Here is a 21257-nt window from a genome sequence, read left to right on the forward strand (position 1 = left end):
TATTGCTCAAGGTCATTTGCTATGTGTTTGCCTTACCTGTCTACTGTGTTGAGTTGTTGGGTCTGTCTGTTTCATTTTCCTCTTGTTCCCTTTCTTTATCTCATGTGCTCCTCTCTCCAATATTCTCAGCACATCACTGTTTCCATGTATCACCCTCTCACCTATCTCTGTCCCACCCTGTCTGCTGTCCCTCATGTTCATTCCACAATGAGTGTTTGACCATTGGTGATCCCCATGTCCCACCAGCTTACATTCTTTCCTTTTACACTCCTCACTCTCCCCTTGTTCCTTTCTTGTTCTTGCCCTTCACGCTTCACTCCTTTTTCCCCCTCCCTATTGCCTTCCTCTCTACTTGCCTGTTGCTTGCCCCTTGGCTCCATATTCCTCACTCTTCTTTCTTGCACCTCACTGTTTCCTTCTTCCCCCCCCACCCCCCTACCCTCCCCCCCCCAACTTATCACCTCCACTTTTTCTCCATTTCTTTGCTTTAGGCCTAAGGCAGTAAAACACTGAGCCTCTGACGGAGCCAAATGTGTTTGGGTCATAAAGAACAAAACAAGCAGTTTGCAAAGAAGAAGCCACTTACCAAATTTATTTTTATTTCTAACTTGCCTCCTCACCTGTGTTATTAAGCTAGTAATAAACAGAGGTGAGAAGTTAATCTGTTTTTTTTTAAAAAGTAGGCATTTACTGATTTGGCAGCACCAATTAGTCACAACATACTGATCCTCAGAACAACCCAGAAACTGGCAAAAAGCCATTACATGAAGTCTGTAGAGTCTAAAAGAAAATACATTTTGAATTTGTCAGTTAGTAAACACAGATGTCGCCATTGGGACACATTAATCATCCCCATTAGATGCACTCTTGAAGACAAACCTTTGTCAGATGAGAAGAAACTTGGAAAGTTTGCCCAAAACCTGAAATGATTGCTCCCCCTCCCCCCAACATCCTATTTGCATTATTGACAAACGAGCCTCACTGGGTACTTGTCAAGCTGCAAAATGGAAGGTTGGGGCCAGGGGTGGTGTGTGGGGGGAAAACAACAAGGAAAGAGAAGAGCAAGTTAAAATAAGCAATCCAATCTGTCGTGATTGAAGGAAATCTCCAATGGGTTACGCAACCTGGAGAATGCTGCTAGAGTTCCTGCAACCAACTTAAGCCCTCATTTGTCCACTTGAAGCAACTGGTATTGCATAGGTTGGTCTTGGGTCGGGAAAAATACAGAATAAAATTCAAAGAGGAAGTGGAGAAATTATTTACCCCTCTCTAATTTTCTCCTCTTCCTCCCCTGCAGGCAACAACTCACACCAGGGTATAGTACCACAAGTGCCTTGTCTAAGTGGCCATTCCCCAGGTATTGATCCTATTTCATCATGAGGCAGATGAGGCATCACATATCTTTACATAACACCCATATGGGTTTCAGGGAAGTGATCAGGAACAGGAAGAATCTGGGTCCAGCAAACCAAGGAATCAAACTATATGGCTAAGTATCACACCAAGCTATCCATCGTGCCATTGGGCAGAGAAGAGGAAAAGTTACCTTGTGAAGTTTTGCCTGAACCTTTGTCCTCAAGTAAACCTTGTTCCATGTTTTTATTATTTATTTTAAGCTTAAGAATCAAGAGGTCAGGTTGTATACCAATTCATTTGTATTTTCAAAAATCATTCCAAATTGATGTACTTTAGGGGTACTGTAGAATTCAACCACAAATAAAAGAAATACAATATTTCTGTTAACTCTAGAAAGTCATGATGACTCCAGATTAAACAACAACCACTGCTCTTCAAGAAGCTGTCCTTTCATACTTTGTTCTGTAAGGTAGTGTCCCATAAGGACTGTGGATTGGAATGCACATTCCCATGGCCTCGAATACAGTGAGGTACAGCACCACAGTACAGAAATTGTCAACACGTCTCAGAAACCGGAGTGTTAAAGAAAGTGAAAACACTTGCAGCACCTCTTTGCATAGGTCTCCTTACTAGGCAAGTCTACAAATGCATACGTGATACCAAGCACAGAATACCAATGTGCCAATATCATTCATTCCCACGACACAGAAGTCTTGATTACAGGTTTAAAATTTCTTGGAAAAAGTAGTTAAATCTCGACTTCAAGATCTTCACCCTTTTGTTTTGAACAGTTATTGCCGCAGAATGAAATCTATCAGCATGGTGGAACCAGCCTTCTTTTCTTGATGCACTCCCAGATCCAATTCACAGAGACACGTTTGGCACACATATTATCCTTCATATCACCAACCAGATGCGTTGCTGTAGCCAGGTCATATTCTGCAACTAAGTCACCATCGTATGCAATGAAGTACCGGCGGATTCTGCTGAAGTCTTGCACTGATGCAGGCAAATAAAGCTTTACTCCTGTAAATATGTTCAGCAGCGTCTGAGGAAAGATGATATTTTATGAATTTTTAGAAACCTTTGAACAACTCCTGCCCTGGTTTCAAATGTTTACCGTAAAATGCAAAATTCAGTAACTCTCTCAACTTCCTTGAACTAGGACCAGCAATTACCACTTGAGTCAACCAAAGGCAGTAATCTAGGTCTGCCTGGTTGGATGAGGGAATTAATGCTATTTCGTTAAATTATTTTTTGTGTTTGATATATGTGTAAATCCATCACTTGAGCCAAGTATGTCCAATCCAAGTTACCTGGAGTTTCACATTAGTTGGGTCCCTATTTGCCAGTTCAGAAAATACAGGCCCTATCCAAATATCTGGTGCTTAGGAGTACAAAGCTTAGGGATTCCCTCCCCACCATGCCCCCTCCCGCACCCCAAACCCTTCCCAATTGTGTGTATGGGGTTATTGCTGGATTTTAACCAATTAAAACAGTTTAGCTTACCAACATTGGTAAGATGCCTGCTGCATGTCCAGTTAAGATTAACTCATTGTTAAAAGTATTTGCTGCAGGGTTATCTGGAGCTGAGTGAGAAGCAGCTCAGTTGCCAGTAACAACATATTTGGACTATCATTGTGATGAGTGTTCTGAAGCATTTCTGGTAACAAATCAGCGTCAGGGCAGCTTCAGCAATACCAAGCATGACCAACATTTTTACTCAAGAGTCCCTGTGCCAGGATTCTTCTGTAATTGCAGACCCCAAGGAGTTCAGCTGTTGAAGGATTTCAGTGTGTTTTGCCTTTAACTTATGTAATACCTGATTATCAACGTATCCTTACCACTGATCTGTACTGGCATGTCTCCTAAGTTTTCAGTGGCACTTTTGGCTTCAATTTACATTATTTCTTGTACTTTTTCTGGTTTTCTATTTAGCTCTCAATAATATAGGGCACTCTTTGCGGGTGTGCTTAGAAAATCCAAGATAAATATAGTAGGCTGTTGTTTAGGCAACAAGCATTTTATGAATTGAGTATGCCCATCAACAATCATGGATAGGTTACTGTATTTTGTACAGTGTTGAAAGCCTTTGGCAGAAACTGATGTTGGCAAATTATTTAATACACACATTAGTAAGGGTCAGAGGTGGCAGCATACAGCAGTAACATCTAGTAGGTACAAGCTCTCTATGCTGAGAGTTGATTTCAATCATGTGCCATAGACCCTTTTGTCTGTGAGAGGTTATTTGTACATTTTGCTTCCTTTATTGATTCTTTCAAATAGCTGCCTACACAATGTGTGTTTGGTTGATACCATAGAACCGAAGCAGAGAACAACTCATTGCTGAATCAGTACACACGCTAAAAGGGTTGGTGTTTTATTTTCATGTTTTATTCTTTAGATGTGCCCTGTTAAGAACAATACTATTGTTGATGCTCACTATGGTCGATCACACTGACAGCTCAAATCTCACGAGTAAGTTGTTTGAATACACTTGTTAAGATTCCAAGGTCTATTGAAGCTAATCTACTTGAGGATAAATTGGAGACCTTCCTCACCTCTGCAGCTCAAGGAACACAAAACAATTTTTAGGGGAAAAATAAACTTGCTATTTGCTAGCATTTCCAAGACTTTATTTGCACAGTGTAATAAGGATACCTAACAGAACAATGAAGCACTCACAGTGGTTTTTAGAAGCTCAAGAAATGCGGACGTACAGTGCAAGTTCCTGATTTGTGGTTATTGCCACATAACCGTCATGACATAAGCCGGAAGCTACTGTACCATGATCACTATCTAGCAGTGAAATTGCAGTACACAGCAAGATCTCAATGTGAACTGGGTCACAACTCTAGTGTGACTTAAACAACGCAGGGCTTAAAAGAAGTACTCCGGCAATACCTTTGTAGCAAACAACTGAGCAGAAACTTCTGTCTCTATGCCTTAATGAGTAAAGGCTTAAGCCAGTATACCATTAATCCATGCAGCCAAAAGTCCCCAGGTGTAATTCCCAATCTCAGCCAGGTCAGAACTACTTTTAGCCTCAATGATCTTGTGCTACGAGGGTAATGATCAGCCAAGGTCCCTTCAAGGTGACCACTACTGGATAGGGAATATCATATGCCCCTTATGTTCAGTAACCTGTCAACGTTCACCATCTAGGCTCACATGAAGAAAAGTGACTTGAGCAAGATACTGGAGGGTTGCCAATGGCAGGAAAACTCTCTCCTGGTAAGACTAGCATCTTTAGGGAGAAGGAGAATAGAAAGTTGTTTAAAAACACATACAATGTTGATTGTCTGATCAGATGCAGCGAGGTGCAGCAATTACAGTAAGTGCAGGTTGGAAAGCTGCAGGCCTGTGGCTTCCTGAGCAGCAATGCCTGCAAGTGACCAATTGGATAATCAGCCCTATGTATCTCAAAGGAGTGTAGGAATAGGAGTGGGCCATTCAGCCCCTCGAGCCTGTTCCACCATTCAATGAGAGGATGACAAATCTGTATCTCAACTCAATCCATCTGCCTTGGTTCCATATCCTTCTTTAACCTTGGCTTGCAAAAATCTATTGATCTCCGAATTAAAATTATTAATTGAGGTGGCATCTACTGCGCTTTGTGGGAGGGAATTCCACACTTCTATCACCTTTTGCATGAAGCGTTTACTAAATTCTCTCCTGAATGGCCTGACGGTGATCTTAAGATTATGTCCCCTCGTCCTAGACTTCTCCACCAGCAGAAAAAAAGTTTCTCCCTATCTACTATTAATTCCTTTCAAAATGCTAAAATCCTCATGACCATAAGGGAAAGTGGATGCAAGGCACTGTTGGAACCACAGTGTAAGGATTGCTAAATGGAAGGCAGTATTCACAAAAATTGCACAATTTGAGCAGAACTTCTTCCTTCAAATAATAATAAGTACCTGGTTAGGAGAAGATGGCAAAGATGGACTGGAAAGCAAAGAGCCATTACTCTTTTCAGTTACAGGTGATTTGATCTGCTGAGGAAAAAAAAAGGCCAAGTTAAACAAGCATGAAGATATTTCCAGTTAATCGCTGGAGGGATGCAGGGTGTTTTTTAAATCATGTTTCTTTTAGATGGTGTAGTTGTGAGGCCATATTTATGTTCCAACTCAATGAGTAAATGCCAGGCTTTACACCTTTGTTCCACAAGTGTGGAGCTCCTCATTGTGCCGAGGCCATCAGAAGAGATGGGCACTCTCGCACAGTGCTGGAGAATAAAGTGTGGATTCCTTTAACAGAATTAGGCAGATTACCTTAAGATCTCAGTTTTAATTATTTTATCAATACCGTGGTCAGTACGGTACCATTGTGGTCAGTGTCCCCTTTAAATCTTTCCCTCTTGTTCCTCTTAAGTTGCAAATACATCTTTTTCGAAAACACTTCATTACTAACTGGAGTGAAATTAAGATTCATCAAACTATCTCCTACTCCATCTCATTCTTTCTCAGGACCTGAAAATTGAGCAAACTCCTTACTGTCTTTATTTCATTCAACAATCTTTATGCTGTTTAAAATCTAGGCTTATTTAAAATTTATCATTTAAAACACTACTTTCAGTTCTACTTTGTCTTACTGTACTTTATTCTTTCCAATTTTGGTTTCTCAAATCTTAAAAAAAAAAAATCTGCCAACAAAAGGATCCCTAAGACAGTGGTGCAGTGGTAATGTCACTGGACCAGTAATCCAGAAGCCCAGGCTAATGCCCTGGGGACACAGGTTCAAATTCCACCATGGCAGCTGGTGGAATTTAAATTCAATTAATTAAAAATCTGGAATTGAATGCTAGTCTCAGCAATGGTACCATGAAACTGTCACTGATTATCGTAAAAACCCACCTGGTTCACTAATGTCCTTACCTGGTCTGGCCTACATGTGACTCCAGACCCACAGCCATGTGGTTGACTCTCAAACGCCCTCTGAAATGACCTAGTAAGCACTCAGTTCAAGGACAATTATGGATGGACAATAAATGCTGGCCTTGCCAGCGATGCCCACATCCCATGAAAGAATTTTTTAAAAGACAGCATTATTTTATTTTTCCTTTCAAATTTCTCCCCGCCCTCCTCTCGTAAATGCATTGACTCCTTGTTGAAATACAATTTCACATGTACTGGACACCCTCCAATATCTTGCTCAAGTGAGAGTCCTAGCACATATTTGGCTATGGGGTGTGGTGTTGGCATCTCGGCCAAGACAGATTCTCTCGTCACCTCGCACATATACCTATGCTGGAAGTAGGAATCCCAAAAAACTCCCCGGTCCTCCCCAAACACAGAGACACTGCACTCAATCAGTGCTCCAATGCTGCAGGTGAGATTAACTAACTCTATACAGAATGAGGAGAAAACCTGGGACATCACTTGTATGTAGTACTCAGTTACTCATTGGATAACCTCACTGAGCCATTAGGGGAGATTTTAAAACGTATACTGTAAACAACTGGATCAGTGTTTACACTGGGAGAAAACAGTGTCATGATTATTGGAGCAACAGCAGCCCAAGAATGCCTGTAGCCTCTCTCCCATAGAAAGGCACATGGTTCCCCCATCAATCTTCTGCATGACAGTACAGCAAGGATTGGCACCTCAGTTTGGAAGCATAGACACCACCCCCTGCCCCCTCTAAGCACCAGAGTACTGTCTGTAGAATTCTATCACAAACACAATATACAGGAGCAAACTTTTATTTGAAAAAATGGGTATCACCTTCTTTCCATTCTGTTCAACTGCTGGTAATTTCCTCTTTATCCCTTTTCCTGCTGATGAATCTGAAGTTTCAGGAGGTGATTTTTTGGAGGTGCTGTTAGCTAAAATAGTTTAAAACAAAAACATTAATTTTCCTGATAATAAACAGTACATTTTACAAAACCAGTTTAATTGGGAAGGGGTAGTGTCTGTGTGGCTGGTAAAATGTTTCATTGTTTTCATAGAACAGGTGTGTAAATTGGAAACACTGGGTTGAATTTTATTCTCTCGCTGCCGCTCAGCGGAAGAAATGGCGGCCTGTGCGTACAGACCGCGCGCTGCAACGCCGCTGTGATCTCGTGTGTGGCGGCTCATTTAAATATGCAGAGCGAGCCCTCTCCCCCCAACAATCACCTGGCGGGGTCAGCCTCAGCGACGCCGTGAACGGCATCAGCTGTGTCTGCACAGGCGCTGGAGTCATTTTTAAAGGTCTGCCAGACCTGCCACAAAAAGTGCAGAGTTGAATCCCATGCCGCCCCTCCACGACACCGCAAATAAATTGTCGCCCCGTTCCCACCCCCACCAAAACACACATTGCATAGTTGCCCTCTCCCCCACGAAACACTTAAACTGCCGAGTTCACCTCTCCCCACCCCCCACCATCAACTGCGCAAAGTGCAGTGATCACCCCCCACCCCCACCCCACTACACTAAGAATCCTAAATTCCCCCCTTCCCCACCTCGGTGGTGCCAGCTTTCCCTGGACGGGAAAGTGAAGACGCACGATTGCCGAGCGTCGCGCAGAAGATCCTGGTCAGCTGACAAGATCACGGTGAATGATATTTGAACGTATTCATTTCTATTATTTAAGTATTTAAAGTTGCGTCCCGTTGCCGAGCGGCGGGGTGCCGCCACTAGGAAGATTGGGCCCGGCAATCCCAGCATTGGGCTGAATTTTGTTGAGTGCCCATTCAATTCTCTGCTGTCTTCCTTTATCCAATCGTCCCCTTCGATTGGGTATAATTGATACCCCACAAGAATAAAGTTACTCTGATGTCAGAAGGAGATTTATTACTTTAATCATACCTTCATACAAAAAACTCTAATTATACATGTTACTTAAATTTATGTTGTTGATGCTTTTCCTCACTCTCTCTTCACTCCTTCTCACACTGTAATTGTACATTTAGTGCAGTAACTGAGGGAATGCTGTGCTGTCAGATGTGTTGTCGTTGGTCAGAAACGTTAAACAGATGGCCAATCTGCCCTCTCAGGTGCACCTAAAAGATTCCATGGCACTTACTATACGAAGAAGAGCAGGAAAATCTCCTGGTGTCCTGGAGTTATTATACCTCAATCAATATCACTAAAACACAGTATCTGATGATAAACTTCATTACTGTTTGTGGAACCCTGTGAGTGCAAGTGAGCTGCCATGTTTCCTACATTACAACAGCGATGAATACTCTTAAAAAGTACTTCATTGGCTGTGAACTGCTTTGTGATACCCAGAGGTCATGAATACAAGCTCTTTCTTTTAATTTATCTCCCATCACCGAACATTTCTAATCACTGTTTCACCCTCCCAGATTGTACTGACCATAGCAGGGGCAACACTGAAAATAATTAGCCTGTAATTAGCTGAAAGCTAGGAGGTCAGATGACAATTGCTTCATTTGCGGCATCAAAATACCAACCTTTTGAAACTTGATTATGTATCTTGTCCAATAATATCCATACAATTACACAGATTTCAGCTGCATTGCTTTGAGTTGCAAGCTCCTTTCAGATACAGGCATAAAAGATGATTTGAGTTCCCTTTCTCTGTCATAGCTTGGGTTCGCAGCAGAATTCTTCACTGCCATAAAAGGGTATCTCAACTCAAAATCCAAGTATCCTCTCCATCCCACCCCAACCCCTCACAATATAATGTCACCTATGCCTGTGACTGTGGCTCTCAGGGTGAGGTGACAAACTAGTGCTACACTTTGTGCTGTAGGCCCCTACCCAAAAGGAAATGAACTGAGATCACCATTCCTATTAGCTGTGTCAGCCATAGCTCAGTTCGTAGCACTCTTGCCTCTGAGTCACAAGGTTGTGGCGTCAAGTCCTACTCTAGGATTTGAGCATAAAAATCAAGGCTGACACAGAGGTGCTGTCTTTTGGATGAGACAGTAATCCTCTGCCTTGTCGGGTTGACACAATAGATCCCACAGCACTATTTCAAAGAGCAGCAGGGGAGTTATCCCCACTGTCCTGCCCAATATTTATCCCTCAACCAACGTCACAAAAACAGATTATCTGATCATTATCACATTACTGTTTGTGGGAGTTTGGTGTGCACAAATTAGCTGCTGTTTCCTACATTACAACAGTGACTACAATTCAAGAGTTATTCACTGCCTGTAAAGTGTTTTGGGATGTCCTGAAGTCATGAAAGGCACGATATAAATGTGAGTCTCTTTCTTTCTTTCTATTCCACAAAGCCAAGGAGGTAACTTCCTGCCCATCAATCTAGACTGGATTCAAACTCCTGTCCCAGAGACTAACCCACTACATCAATCCCCAGAAACTTAAATTGCTGAACAAGGAGATACTTTCTCACCTTCTTGACTCTTATTTTTCTTCACAGGTGATTTTGAAGGGGCTTTTGAACCACGTGATGTCAGTTTTGATGTCACTTTAGTGCTCCCAGAATCACCAGAGGGCCATTCATCATCACCTTTCCCAGAAGTCACAATAATATCTGTCTTCTCTTTAGAAACCCTGTACAATTCCTGCAAAATCAAGTTTATTAAAAAGCTCAGTAAAAGCTAAAGGATGATTCTTAAAAAAAAAATTGTGATCAATGGTTTAATACAAAAAGCATTTGTCGTGTAATCAAAGTTTTAGCTGTTATTTATAACTAGGCAGCAATGGCAGGAATCATTTGCAACATGCCACAGAGCCCAACTGACAGAATAATGTCCAGCTAATACAGCATAACTTACAAGGCATCCAAGCGAATACCTGGTACTCGACTCCCAATGCTGTAGACAAACCTCAAAAGGTCCAAGCATGACCCCTTCATTCACCCTCTGCCAGCAGGGCCTCCACTCCCTCCTTCTGCAAGCTCGTCACCTCCCCACACCCCCCAACCCACGCGTCCTGCAAGAACGAATGCAGACAAGTAGGCCGACAACTTTACATTCCATTCCTTGGGTCCAGTCAGACCTTTTCTTTTAAATAAATATTTTAGTATCTTGGACAGCCCAGCACTGTAATACATCTGCAATCTTCTAGAAAGTCCTGCCAGTTAATCAATTTTCATAGCTACCCCTAGTTCTTTGCCAAAAGACATCAACACCACGCTGCACAATGTGCAATGTCATTTACCTTGAGCTGAGGAAGATTAGTTGCAGTTTGCCAGTCTTTGTCATCACGAATACGCGTGCACCTTGGGAACCGAATTGAAATGCCATCAGCAGAGTGGGCCTCCGACTTAGAGAACTCCGCTCCAGTGATTTCCCACACTGGTGCTTTCTGAAAAAGGGAAAGAAAACAGTGATTGCTGTGTGCAGCAAAATGTTAAAATCAGAAAATAAATTTAAATCTCGAGAGACATGGATGAGGGGGAACTATAACCAGACTGGCGTACAGAATTCTCCTAAATCAGTCCTAGAAGACTTGGAACGTCTTCATGCAGAAACAAGTCAAATCAAAGAAAACATGGTCTCCACCTGGATGTGCCAAGTGACTGAAAGAGTGACAAAGAGATGTCTCATCCAACACTTCAAGACATCATGATTGTGATAGGATTCTATCCAATGTAGGAAGTTTGTAAACCTACCTTTGGATCTCGAACAATAAAGTCAGGTGTGTAGTTCTTACTGACATTTAGCCAACCTGGCACCTTGCCTGGATCCTGCACCAAAAGAACATTTATTTAAATAGCTAAACCAAGAATCAGTTTAATTTTAGGATTTTATAGAAGTTTAAATAATTCTAAAACATATGAAAAGAATAGTGAATAATTGGAAATGTTGCATTACCTTGCTTATTTTCACCATATCGAGTTCATTCTGCAATCGTGCCAATGTTGCATCATCGTGGCCACCTCCACACTTGGTCACGGTGCACCATTGTGAAGAATCAGGATCGTAGCAGCCCATCAAGAAAATGGACATCATCCCACCTACAACCAGTCCAAGTAACCCATTAACTACACTGACCCACAGTTACCCATATATCTAAACAGAACTCGTATAGGCCTGGGCAGATTTTCTTTTTGAAAAAAGGTAGAAACATTGAATAGATCAGTTCAAATTGCAATGGGGAGAAAACTATCACCTCCAAGAGGCTTCTCGAGGTGGCTGGCCAATTTCAAGATCCATTACCACCAGGACAGAACTTACAACAAAGATGACTAAGCTATTATTTGGTTCACATTAACTGGGATGGTGTGGTCCTCTCAATAAGACCAATCTCATTGGTTAAATGAGCTAATCCATGCTGGGATACTCAGCCTTACAGACCAGAAAAGTGTCAGGTCTGAATCCTGGCCTCTGCTGCATTTTCTAATTTCTACCAGGACAGTTGTAGTGATGCTAAAATTGGTTCCAGCATTCCTGAATCAGGGACAGGGTGGCAAATATAAGTCAACTACTCGTGATTGCTACTGAGTGAGTCTGCTGGGAAGGTGCACGTACACAACTTCACATACAAGTTATGGTACTCGTGGTTCCCTCATAAAATCTTTTTTTATTACACAAATTCCTTCCCACACTAATGCTCCACCTGCTTATTATAAAGCCTGTGCCTCCCAGTAAGGCTTTAATAGAAAGTGCTTTAGATGGGCTTTGAATGGCAGCACTGTGGACAATCCAACGATACATTTTGCAGAGCCAGAGCAGAAATCTGTAAAGCAGCATGCCAGTATAAATAAAAACAAGAAATGCTGGAACCACTCAGCAGGTCTGGCAGCATCTGTGGAAAGAGAAGCTTCTCTTTCCACAGATGCTGCCAGACCTGCCGAGTGGTTCCAGCATTTCTTGTTTTTATTTCAGATTTCCAGCATCCGCAGTATTTTGCTTTTATTATGCCAGTATAAATATCTGATTTCATGCAAGTGCCACCATTACCTTTGTTGCCTTGTCCATAGAATGCTCCCAGCACAACGAGATCCGCAGTATCAGCCATTGCACCTTCATTAAGATAATCCTTCTTTACTTTCAGCCAATGACGTTTTCCCGGCTCGTAAAGACTCTACACACAACAAAACATCAGTAACAGTTAGAACATTTACAAAAGATAGCTGCAATAAAGTAAAAACATTTCCAAAGGTAACACTGATAACAAGTAAAAGTTGGTCCCTTAGAGGATGAGACTGGGGAACTAATAACGGGAAACACAGAAGTGTCAGAGGCTTTGAAAAGTATTTTGCATCTGGTCTTCATGGCAGAAGACACTAAAAGCCTTGCAATAATAGAAGAAAATCAAGGGCAAAAGGGAAGGAAGAACTTGAAACAATAACTATCAATAGAGAAAAAGTACCAGGAAAACTAATGGGACTAAAGGCTGACAAGTCCCCTGGACCTGATGGCCTGCATTTTAGGGTCTTAAAAGAAGTGGCTGCAGAGATAGTGGATGCATTGGTTGTAATCTTCCAAAATCCCCTAGATTCTGGAAAGGTCCCAGAGGATTGGAAAACCACAAAAGTCCCTATTCAAGAAAGCAGGGAGACAGAAAGCAGGAAACTTTAGGCCAGCTGGCCTAACGTCTGTCACTGGGAAAATGCTGGAATCCATTATTAAGGAAGTAGTAGCGGGACATTTGGAATGTCATAATTTAATCAAGTAGAGTCAACATGGTTTTGTGAAGGGGAAATCGTGTTCGACAAATTTATCAGAGTTCTTTGAGCATGTAACTAGCAGGGTGGATAAAGGGGAACTCAGCAGACGTAGTGTTTTGGATTTCCAAAAGGCATTTGATAAGGTACCACATAAAAGTTTACTACACAAGATAAGAGCTCATGGTCTTGGGGTAATATATAATGGATAAACGATTGGCTAACAGGAAACAGAGAGTCTGAAAAATGGGTCAATTTCAGGTTGGCAAACTGTAACTAGTGGAGTGCCACAGAGATCAGAGCTCAGGCCTCAACTATTTACAATCTATATTAATGACTTGAATGAAGGGACAGAGTTTATTGTAACCAAATTTGCTGACAACACAAAGATAGGTGGGAAAGCAAGTTGTGAGGAGGACAGAGTGAGTCTGCAAAGGGGTATAGATAGGTTAAGTGAGTAGGTAAAAATTGGCAGCTGGAGTAGAACGTGGGAAAATGTGAGGTTATTCACTTTGGTAGGAAGAAAAGAAAAGCAAAATATTATTTAAATGGAGAGAGGCTACTGAATGCTATGGTACAGAGGGAACTGGGTGTCCTTGTACATGAATCACAAAAAGTTAGCATGCAGGTACAGCAAATAATTAGGAAGGTAAATGGAATGTTGGCCTTCATTGCCAGGGGGAGAGAGTATAAAAGTATGGAAGACTTGCTAAAACTGTACGGAGCACTGGTGAGATCATACATATAATACTGTGTACACCTTTGGTCTCCTTATTTACGGAGGGATATACATGCATTGGAGGCAGTTTAGAGAAGGTTCACTAGGTTAATTTTTGGGATGAAGGGGTTGTCTTCTCAGGAAAGGTTGAGCAGGTTGGGCCTATGTTTTCTGGCGTTCAGAAGAATGAGAGGTGATCTTATTGAAACATATAAGACTCTGAGGGGGCTTGACAGGGTAAATGCTGAGAGGATGTTTCCCTTCGTGGGGGACTCTAGAACAAGGAGGCACAGTTTCAGAATAAGGGGTCTCCCATTTAAGAAGGAAATGAGGAGGAATTTCTTCACTCAGAGGCTCGTTAATCTTTGTAATTCTCGACACAAGAGAGCAGTGGAGGCTGGGTCATTGAATACTTTCAAGGCTGAGTCAGACAGATTTCTGATCTTCAAAGAGAGTCAAAGGTTATGGGGGGCAGGCAGGAAAGTGGAGTTAAGGCCACAATCAGATCAGATTGAATGGTGGAGCAGGCTTGAGGGGCCAAATGGCCTAACCCTGCTCCTATTTCTATGTTCTTACTTTCTAAACTAACCTTGTTACATCAACTTAGTTCAAAACACCCTCAAATATGAAAATATATCTGCATGCTAGAGGCCCTGTAACTACAACACTGCAGCAATTAGCCACTCAGCTAGGATAGTGAAGTCCTCGCTCCATTCACACTTGGGGTTTCCAAACATGTAACATTAAAAAGTCCTGCACCTATACAGCACCTTTCATGACCTAGGGACATCCAAAACACATTACAGCTAATTAAGCACTTTGAAATGTCAGAGATTTTGCATGCAGCAAGATTCCACAAACAGTAATGTGATAATCATATTTTTCTGTTGTTGGCGGGTCATCTGAGGCAGGAAGTTGTTGGTTCAAGCTCCAAACCAGTGACTTGAGCACAATCTAGACCAACGCTCCAGTGCTGCACTGTAGGAGACGCTGGCCTTCGGGTAAGTTGTTAAACTGAGACCCCGCATATCTTCATTTGACATTAAAGATTTCTCATGCCACTATTTGGAAGAAGAGCAGGGGAGTTCTCTCCGGTGTCTTGGGCAACATTTATCCCTTAACCAACATCGAGGAAATCAGTGACACAAAAATCAACAAAAACAGCCAAAGTGGCTCCTCGATGTGGAAAGGGCTTAGAGAAGAATCAGAAGAAGCAACTGAACTGTAAAATGATCTGGCAACAGCAACAGAATGTTTTTGCTCAAGTAAAATACTTGAAGGAGAAAAACATTAGAGATCTGGGAGTAACTGAATTGCTCTTTGAAAGAGTTGGTGCAGACTCAATGGGCCCAATGGCCTCCTTCTGTGCTGTACTATCCCATGATTCTAAGAATGGGATTTCTTGTTCATTACAAGTAGTCTTTTGCACAGTGATATCTACATAGTTAGCATGTGCCCAAAGTGTCTCGCTTTTCAAAAACATCACACCTGAAAATATTGCCTCAAAGGGACAAAATGTGAGCAAATCAAAAGTAGGATAATGTATCAACTGGAAATGAGTAACTGAAAGGAAAATTGAGCAACCAAATCAATTTCTTTTTCTCCAAAATTCCATTTATGATTAAGGTTTTGAATATAAGTTTTGGGATTTCAATATTAGACTTCACCAGTGTGGGTAGCAGAAAATTTTCATGACACATTATCTACCAGTGCTGTTCTTTTTTTGCCTTCTGGTCGCTTTTTTCATTTTACATTTTTGCAAGAGTAAAGTTTCTGTTGGCTGTAAAATTACATACTCAAGTTACCTTATATCTCATTTTTCCAACATAGCTCTTTGCCCACTGGAGTTCATAGGACACTTTGCTTTTAACTGTTTAGTATCTAATGGTCGTAAGCGTTTTCTAAGTCTTTGAAAACTTCGTTAATTTTAAGAATGGATGTTAAGGTACTATAAGAAAAATAAATAGGTTGATTTTTTGACACTTTAAATTGAAGTAGTACCAGATACAAACGACACAACAGTATGATCTATCTCTGATCTTTGACTAGTTTGCTAAAGTGCATTATCTTATATAATAAGTTTCTTCTGTCCTCACTTTCCTGATTTGTCAGTAGGTTGAATTGGTGGGTGGAGCCAGCACTCAGCAGAAAGATCAGGTCTACAGTGGACATGTTCAAGGTTTTCACACGTACAGTGAGAGGTGAGTTTAGTACACACTTGCAAGACTATAATATGAAATTGAGGGAGAAGAAGGTAAAATTTAATCAATGTAATATGACACAGAGACTGAGGCTTAAATACAGCCAATATAATATTAGACAGAGAGAGAGACAAGCACAGACAGAGGTAAAATATTATATGAAACAGAGAGAGAGACTGAGGTAAAGTATAACCAATGTAACAGAGGAAGGTAGAAGGAGACCCATTTTAAAAATAAACAACTTTTGTTGGGTTTATAAGGTCTCGGTTTGTGGAGTGTTTTATTCGGTCCAGTGAAGCTTTGCACCTGTGAGCTGACAGTTGGTTGATTATATATTGTAACATTTTGTTGTAACATTAAAGTACAGCGTGTGTTGAGTGAGAGTTTTTTGATCGATTTAATAAGGGCACCTCTTTGGTGGGCAGTGCCTGGTGTGTGTGGAGGTGGGTGGGAAGGAGCCGATGGTTATTGGTCCTGGCCCCCGGCTCTCGCTGCTCCGTGGCCTCAGTTACTGAGCTGACATCCTCAGAGGAAAGTTGAAGGAGTGAACCTCAGAGACATATAAAGTATAAAATGGCAAGGTAGGGGGAGCCCAGAATGCTACTCTTAATATTAGTCGGGTAGAAGACGAGGATGAAAATTTTGGCTTTGCCTACTGACCCCCCGGCCCTGCCATACCTGGTCCCACTGCTCCCGGGCCTCCCATACTTGACCTGGCCCCTTGATGGCACAGGAAGGGGCAGGGGACCGACATGGGAAGGATGGAATGGGGATAGAATGGGTATGGCATGAGAGGGATCACATGAGAATTTAAAGAATTATGTTGCAAGAAAGATACTAATTTCACCGCAAACGTCTTGCGGGTCTCCAGGGTATTAAAACCCTAAATAAAAAAATCCATTCATGAAAATGACCAATTAGTTCAAATGTCCCAGTAATGAAGAATAAATGCATCAAAAACTAAATGTCCTATTGATTTTAAAATCACTATTTAAACAGAGATCCATTCAAAAGCTGCAACCAATAGATTACAATAAAGCCAATCAAATGGTTGGTTTGATTCAGTTTCACTCCAGTGCACTCCAGTCTGCGAAGATGCCAGATAAGATGCTACCAGACACCAGACATATCATTTCCTGAAATGCTACTAGGCCTTACACTGTCTGCTCTGTTCCCAAACCCTAAGCCACCTCTTCCCCCCCAGCCCTCTCATGCCTACACCCAGACCTGCCAAACTATCACAAGCCCCACAACATTCCACTTTCTCCCTAATCTATGCATATTTCATCAGGTTACACATAGCCAGTACCATCCTATTTAGTCACAAAAGTCATTGTGGTACGAGTCAGCTGACACTTCACTGTATTAACAGGGCTATAGCAAATGAAATAATAGAAACTGATTGCATCAATAAAAAAAACATGCGAGAACTGTACAAAAACACCTTGAATGACAGAAAGAAATAGGGAAGCAAGGAAAGTCCCACAGCAACGTGATCGATGCCTTGCAAGCCACTCAGTTGTACAAGGGCAACCAGGAATAGGCAATAAATGTCAGCCTTGCCAGTGACACCCACAACACAACCCAAGAATGAATACTTATTTTAAAAAAGAGACACAACTGACAAAGCAGGTACAGGCACAACTCAGTTATTTTGAGATTGTCATACACAGATAAACACTTAGCTGATCAGTCCAGCCAATTCTGCCCACTTACAGAAGACAGGATTATTGTAACAACCCATGTTGAGAATATCTCACCTTAACATCTTTTAGTACCAGTCCCTCCAGGCCCTGTTTAATAACTCGATTGATAAAATCTCCCAGATCAGAGGCTTTCTGCCAAAACAGGATGCAAGATAAATTTTGAGAATCAGCAAATGTATACCTGTTTCATCAAATAAGCTAATTAGCTACAGAGATAATTGTAAGAGTGATTTCTTTGAATAGTACCTTTAAATTGCAACATTTGCTTGATTTGAATTTTGTTTAAAGTTAAAGTTTAGGCTAACAAGCTGGTTGGTGGGCAATTGCTCCAGATAACAGCATGGTCTCTTGCAATTTCAGAGTGGACGAACTTGACCAAAGTTCATGATTAGAGTTATTTAACACAAGACTAATCTGTAGAACTTGTCAATGTCTAACTGTACAGACCCAAGATCCCCTCCTTAAAAAGGAACCAAAGATAAAGATATACCAAGTGCATCTTAGGTAATGTGAAAAGACAAGAGATTAGTTAGATATGGCAACTCTATCTGGGCTGTGTTATAACAGTGATATAATCAAGAGTTTTCCACTACGTAGCCTCTGAGAGTAGAGTTACTATAAGTCTATATCAAAAAACTTCAAGATTGTGTTGCTATCTCTAACAGATGGTTCAAGATAGCAGTTTTTGGATATACATTATTTACAATCTTGGTTACCATTTTCTGTTACTAATTTGTGTTCAAGATAACCAATGTTAACAAAATGTGATTATCCCGAAAGTAATATGATGTTTAGGGACAGAGCAGTAGGATTATATGTTAAATGGCCGACAGCATTGAAAAGCAAGTGGTAAAGAAACTGCAATTTACATTTATATAATGCTTTTAATGCAGGAAAATATCCCAAGGTGCTTCACAGGAGCACTGGGCCACAAATTGAGATATTACAATATTAGGAGAAGTGACTAAAAGCTTGGTCAAACAGTTGGGTTTTAAGGATCGTCCAAAAGGGGGACAGAGAGAGAATGTTCCCTCTAAGCTGCATGTGTACACAGTTTTGCCAGTGATGCAACGGCTCACATTTGTTAGCATGGTAGAACATGTATGATGTGACAGAAGTTCTGTTCTGTTTAGGCAGGCTATGGTGCCTTAGTACATTAAAAAGAAAACCTCAATGTAGCCCACTGCATCACAGGTAGAAATACAGTGGCATCAAATGTCTGAAGCCACAGACCACTTAGTGATTAGATTTTATCAAAATATCAGAAAAAACAAAAGTAAGTGGCAACATAAGAACATGAGATAAGAAGGAATGAGGATAGGGTATTCAATCTGCCTATCATTAAGATCTATGTCTCGGACGTACAAAGACTCTGGAGCAGATTTTCTGAATTTGCGCTGGTGGCACAGAGATTGTGTGACGGTATTGCAGATTGGGAACTCGGGAAAGGAAGTCATTATTGGTGACAAATCATGGACATGCACAATGCCATGCCTGAATTCCCAATAAGCATTCTGTTTAAAAGCTTCAAATAAATTGGTGTTACCTTTACCATTGACCACCAATTCAAAACCAAACAAAGAAAATCTAGACCATTTCAGTAATGACTAAATGCAACACTGAGAGGCCTTTGTAAAACGTTCCACTGAAAACATGAATGTACTCACAGTCACGTGTTTCATCTCTGAAAACATGATCCTATTGGGGATTTCAACCATGTTATCATGAAGGAATTGCTTTCGCTCACTGATCGGTCTGTAAAGACAGGAAAAGCATACTTAAATAAATCACGAGGATAAGTGCAGATAAAGGAAGCCAATGGACCACAGAAACTTGCAATTTCAATAAGTGGAGATGATGGAAACCAGTCAGGCCCCCGCACTTTTTAAAAAAAAAGATAGGAACCCAAATTTCTAAATTGTCCAAGGGAAAATGTTGGGACATCCAAGTCTCAATCTGGTGCAACACCAGGGATAACAAGGCTGGAGACCAGGCAGAACTATGGAAAAGTATCTTTCTGGCTGCCGGCCTTTGAATATCTGAACAATTTATTTTTGGGATTGTTGCTTTGGAGACTTGTGAGTCAAGAGCCAGTGGTACTAGCACAACATAAAGCAGTAATTAAATTATACAATAAGCTCTATGTGTCTGTTAAGAGCCAGAATCACAAGGAATTTCAAATGCATGCAGATTTTTGATGGGAAATGTACGGACCTGTTCATTAGGCTGACTCCATTGAAATAAATACAGTCGAAGACAAAAAGACAAACATTAGCATCCTTGAAGGCAGCTTTCTGGAACAGAAGAAAAATAAAATTTAAATAATTTTATCAAACTAACACACAATTCTAGCTGTACTGTTCAGGAGTCTAAAAGAATATTCCAATCTCCATCCTTCAGACCCAAGGCACAGACTCTTGCTGGGGTACAGCTTCACAATCGGCAGCTTTCTGCTGCCTCACACAAGTGGCCATTCTTTACATGTGAGCCTATACATCATCAGCAAACATGGTTATGGGATCCATCCCAGGTAAGCCAAATCTGTCCACAGTGGATAGCAATCAGGAATGAGAACCTCAGCTGAATTTTCCTCTACCTAGCCCAGGGAGCTGAAGCTGACTGTAGACAACTGTTAGCTTGATGAGATCAGCTATCTCAAACAAAGCAGGCACCAATCCTGGTAACACTTCCAGTTTGTATGGCTTATAATCCTGAAGAATTTTTGAATCACTTTATGACCAATTATTTGAATATTACTGTCAACAACAACAACTTGTATTTATAAAATGCCTTGAACATAATAGAATGACTCAAGGCAAGTCACAGGAGTAACAAGCAAAATCTGACACCAAGCCACATCAGTAGATATTAGGGCAGATGGCCAAAAGCTTGGACACAGAGGTAGGTTTTAAAGAACATTTTAAAAGTGAAGAGAAAGGTAGAGAGCCAGGGAGATTTAGGGAGGGAAGTCCAGAGTTTAGGATCAGGCAGCTGTTTAATTACAGGAAATTTCTGCTCATCCAGTAAAGGATGTCAGACAAGCAGTCTGATAATTTAGCAGCAGCAGAGGAATTGAGAGGTAGTGGTTAGGTAGAGCCGAGTGTCGTCGACGTACACGTAACTCTGTGTTTTTGGATGATGTCAAGCGGCAGCAGGTGAATGAGAAATAGCAGGGGGCCAAGAACAGATCCTTGGGGACACCACAGTAATGGTGTGGGAGCGGGAAGAGAAGCCATTGCAAGTGACGTTCTAGCTACATTTAGAAAAAAATGGAACCAGGTGAGTGCAGCCCCACCCAGCTGGATGATGGCGGTGTCATTGCAGCACAATGGCATGATCAACTGTTTCAAAGGCTGTGAACAGGTCGAGAAGAATGAGGAGGGATAATTTACCTTTGTCACAGTCAATGAGGATGCCCTTTGGGACTTTGATAAGAGCTATTTCAGTACTGTGGCAGCGGCAGAAACCTGATTGGAGGGATTCATACATGGAGTTCCAAAAAAGATGGGCATGGGAGGTAACAACACGTTCAAGGACTTTGGAGAGGAAAGGGAGGTTGGAGATGGGGCAGTAGGTTGCAAGGACAGTGGGTCAAGGGTTGATTTTATGAGCAGAGAGGTGATTACAGCAATTTTGAAGGAAAGACAGACAGTCCCTGAAAAGAGAGAACCATTAACAATATCAGCTAACGTGGGGACCAGGCAGGGAAGTTGGGTGGTCAGCAGTTTAAATGGAACAGGGTGG

The 21257-nt window shown here is 41.5% G+C and overlaps 1 protein-coding gene across 6 annotated transcripts in view; it reads right to left on the bottom strand.

The window, feature by feature from the left end:
• Nucleotides 1–581: 581 nt before the first annotated feature.
• lig3 (ligase III, DNA, ATP-dependent) overlaps nt 582–21257 on the bottom strand; it is an 81341-nt gene continuing 60665 nt past the window's right edge. For 5 of the 6 annotated variants that reach the window (XM_068010187.1, XM_068010183.1, XM_068010188.1 and 2 more), the window contains 11 exons: nt 19728–19807; nt 19181–19268; nt 17568–17645; nt 12182–12305; nt 11093–11235; nt 10891–10965; nt 10437–10583; nt 9667–9838; nt 7083–7183; nt 5277–5354; nt 582–2404 (listed from right to left, as the gene is read on the bottom strand). In XM_068010187.1, the coding sequence (XP_067866288.1) occupies nt 2171–2404; nt 5277–5354; nt 7083–7183; nt 9667–9838; nt 10437–10583; nt 10891–10965; nt 11093–11235; nt 12182–12305; nt 17568–17645; nt 19181–19268; nt 19728–19807 (1320 nt within the window). In that variant the 3' untranslated portion in view covers nt 582–2170. The remainder of the gene's footprint in view (nt 2405–5276; nt 5355–7082; nt 7184–9666; nt 9839–10436; nt 10584–10890; nt 10966–11092; nt 11236–12181; nt 12306–17567; nt 17646–19180; nt 19269–19727; nt 19808–21257) is intronic. The other variant, XM_068010186.1, reaches the window with a different exon arrangement.

The sequence above is a fragment of the Heterodontus francisci genome, chromosome 30, assembly GCF_036365525.1.
Source record: "Heterodontus francisci isolate sHetFra1 chromosome 30, sHetFra1.hap1, whole genome shotgun sequence".
NCBI classification, from domain to species: Eukaryota; Metazoa; Chordata; class Chondrichthyes; order Heterodontiformes; family Heterodontidae; genus Heterodontus; species Heterodontus francisci.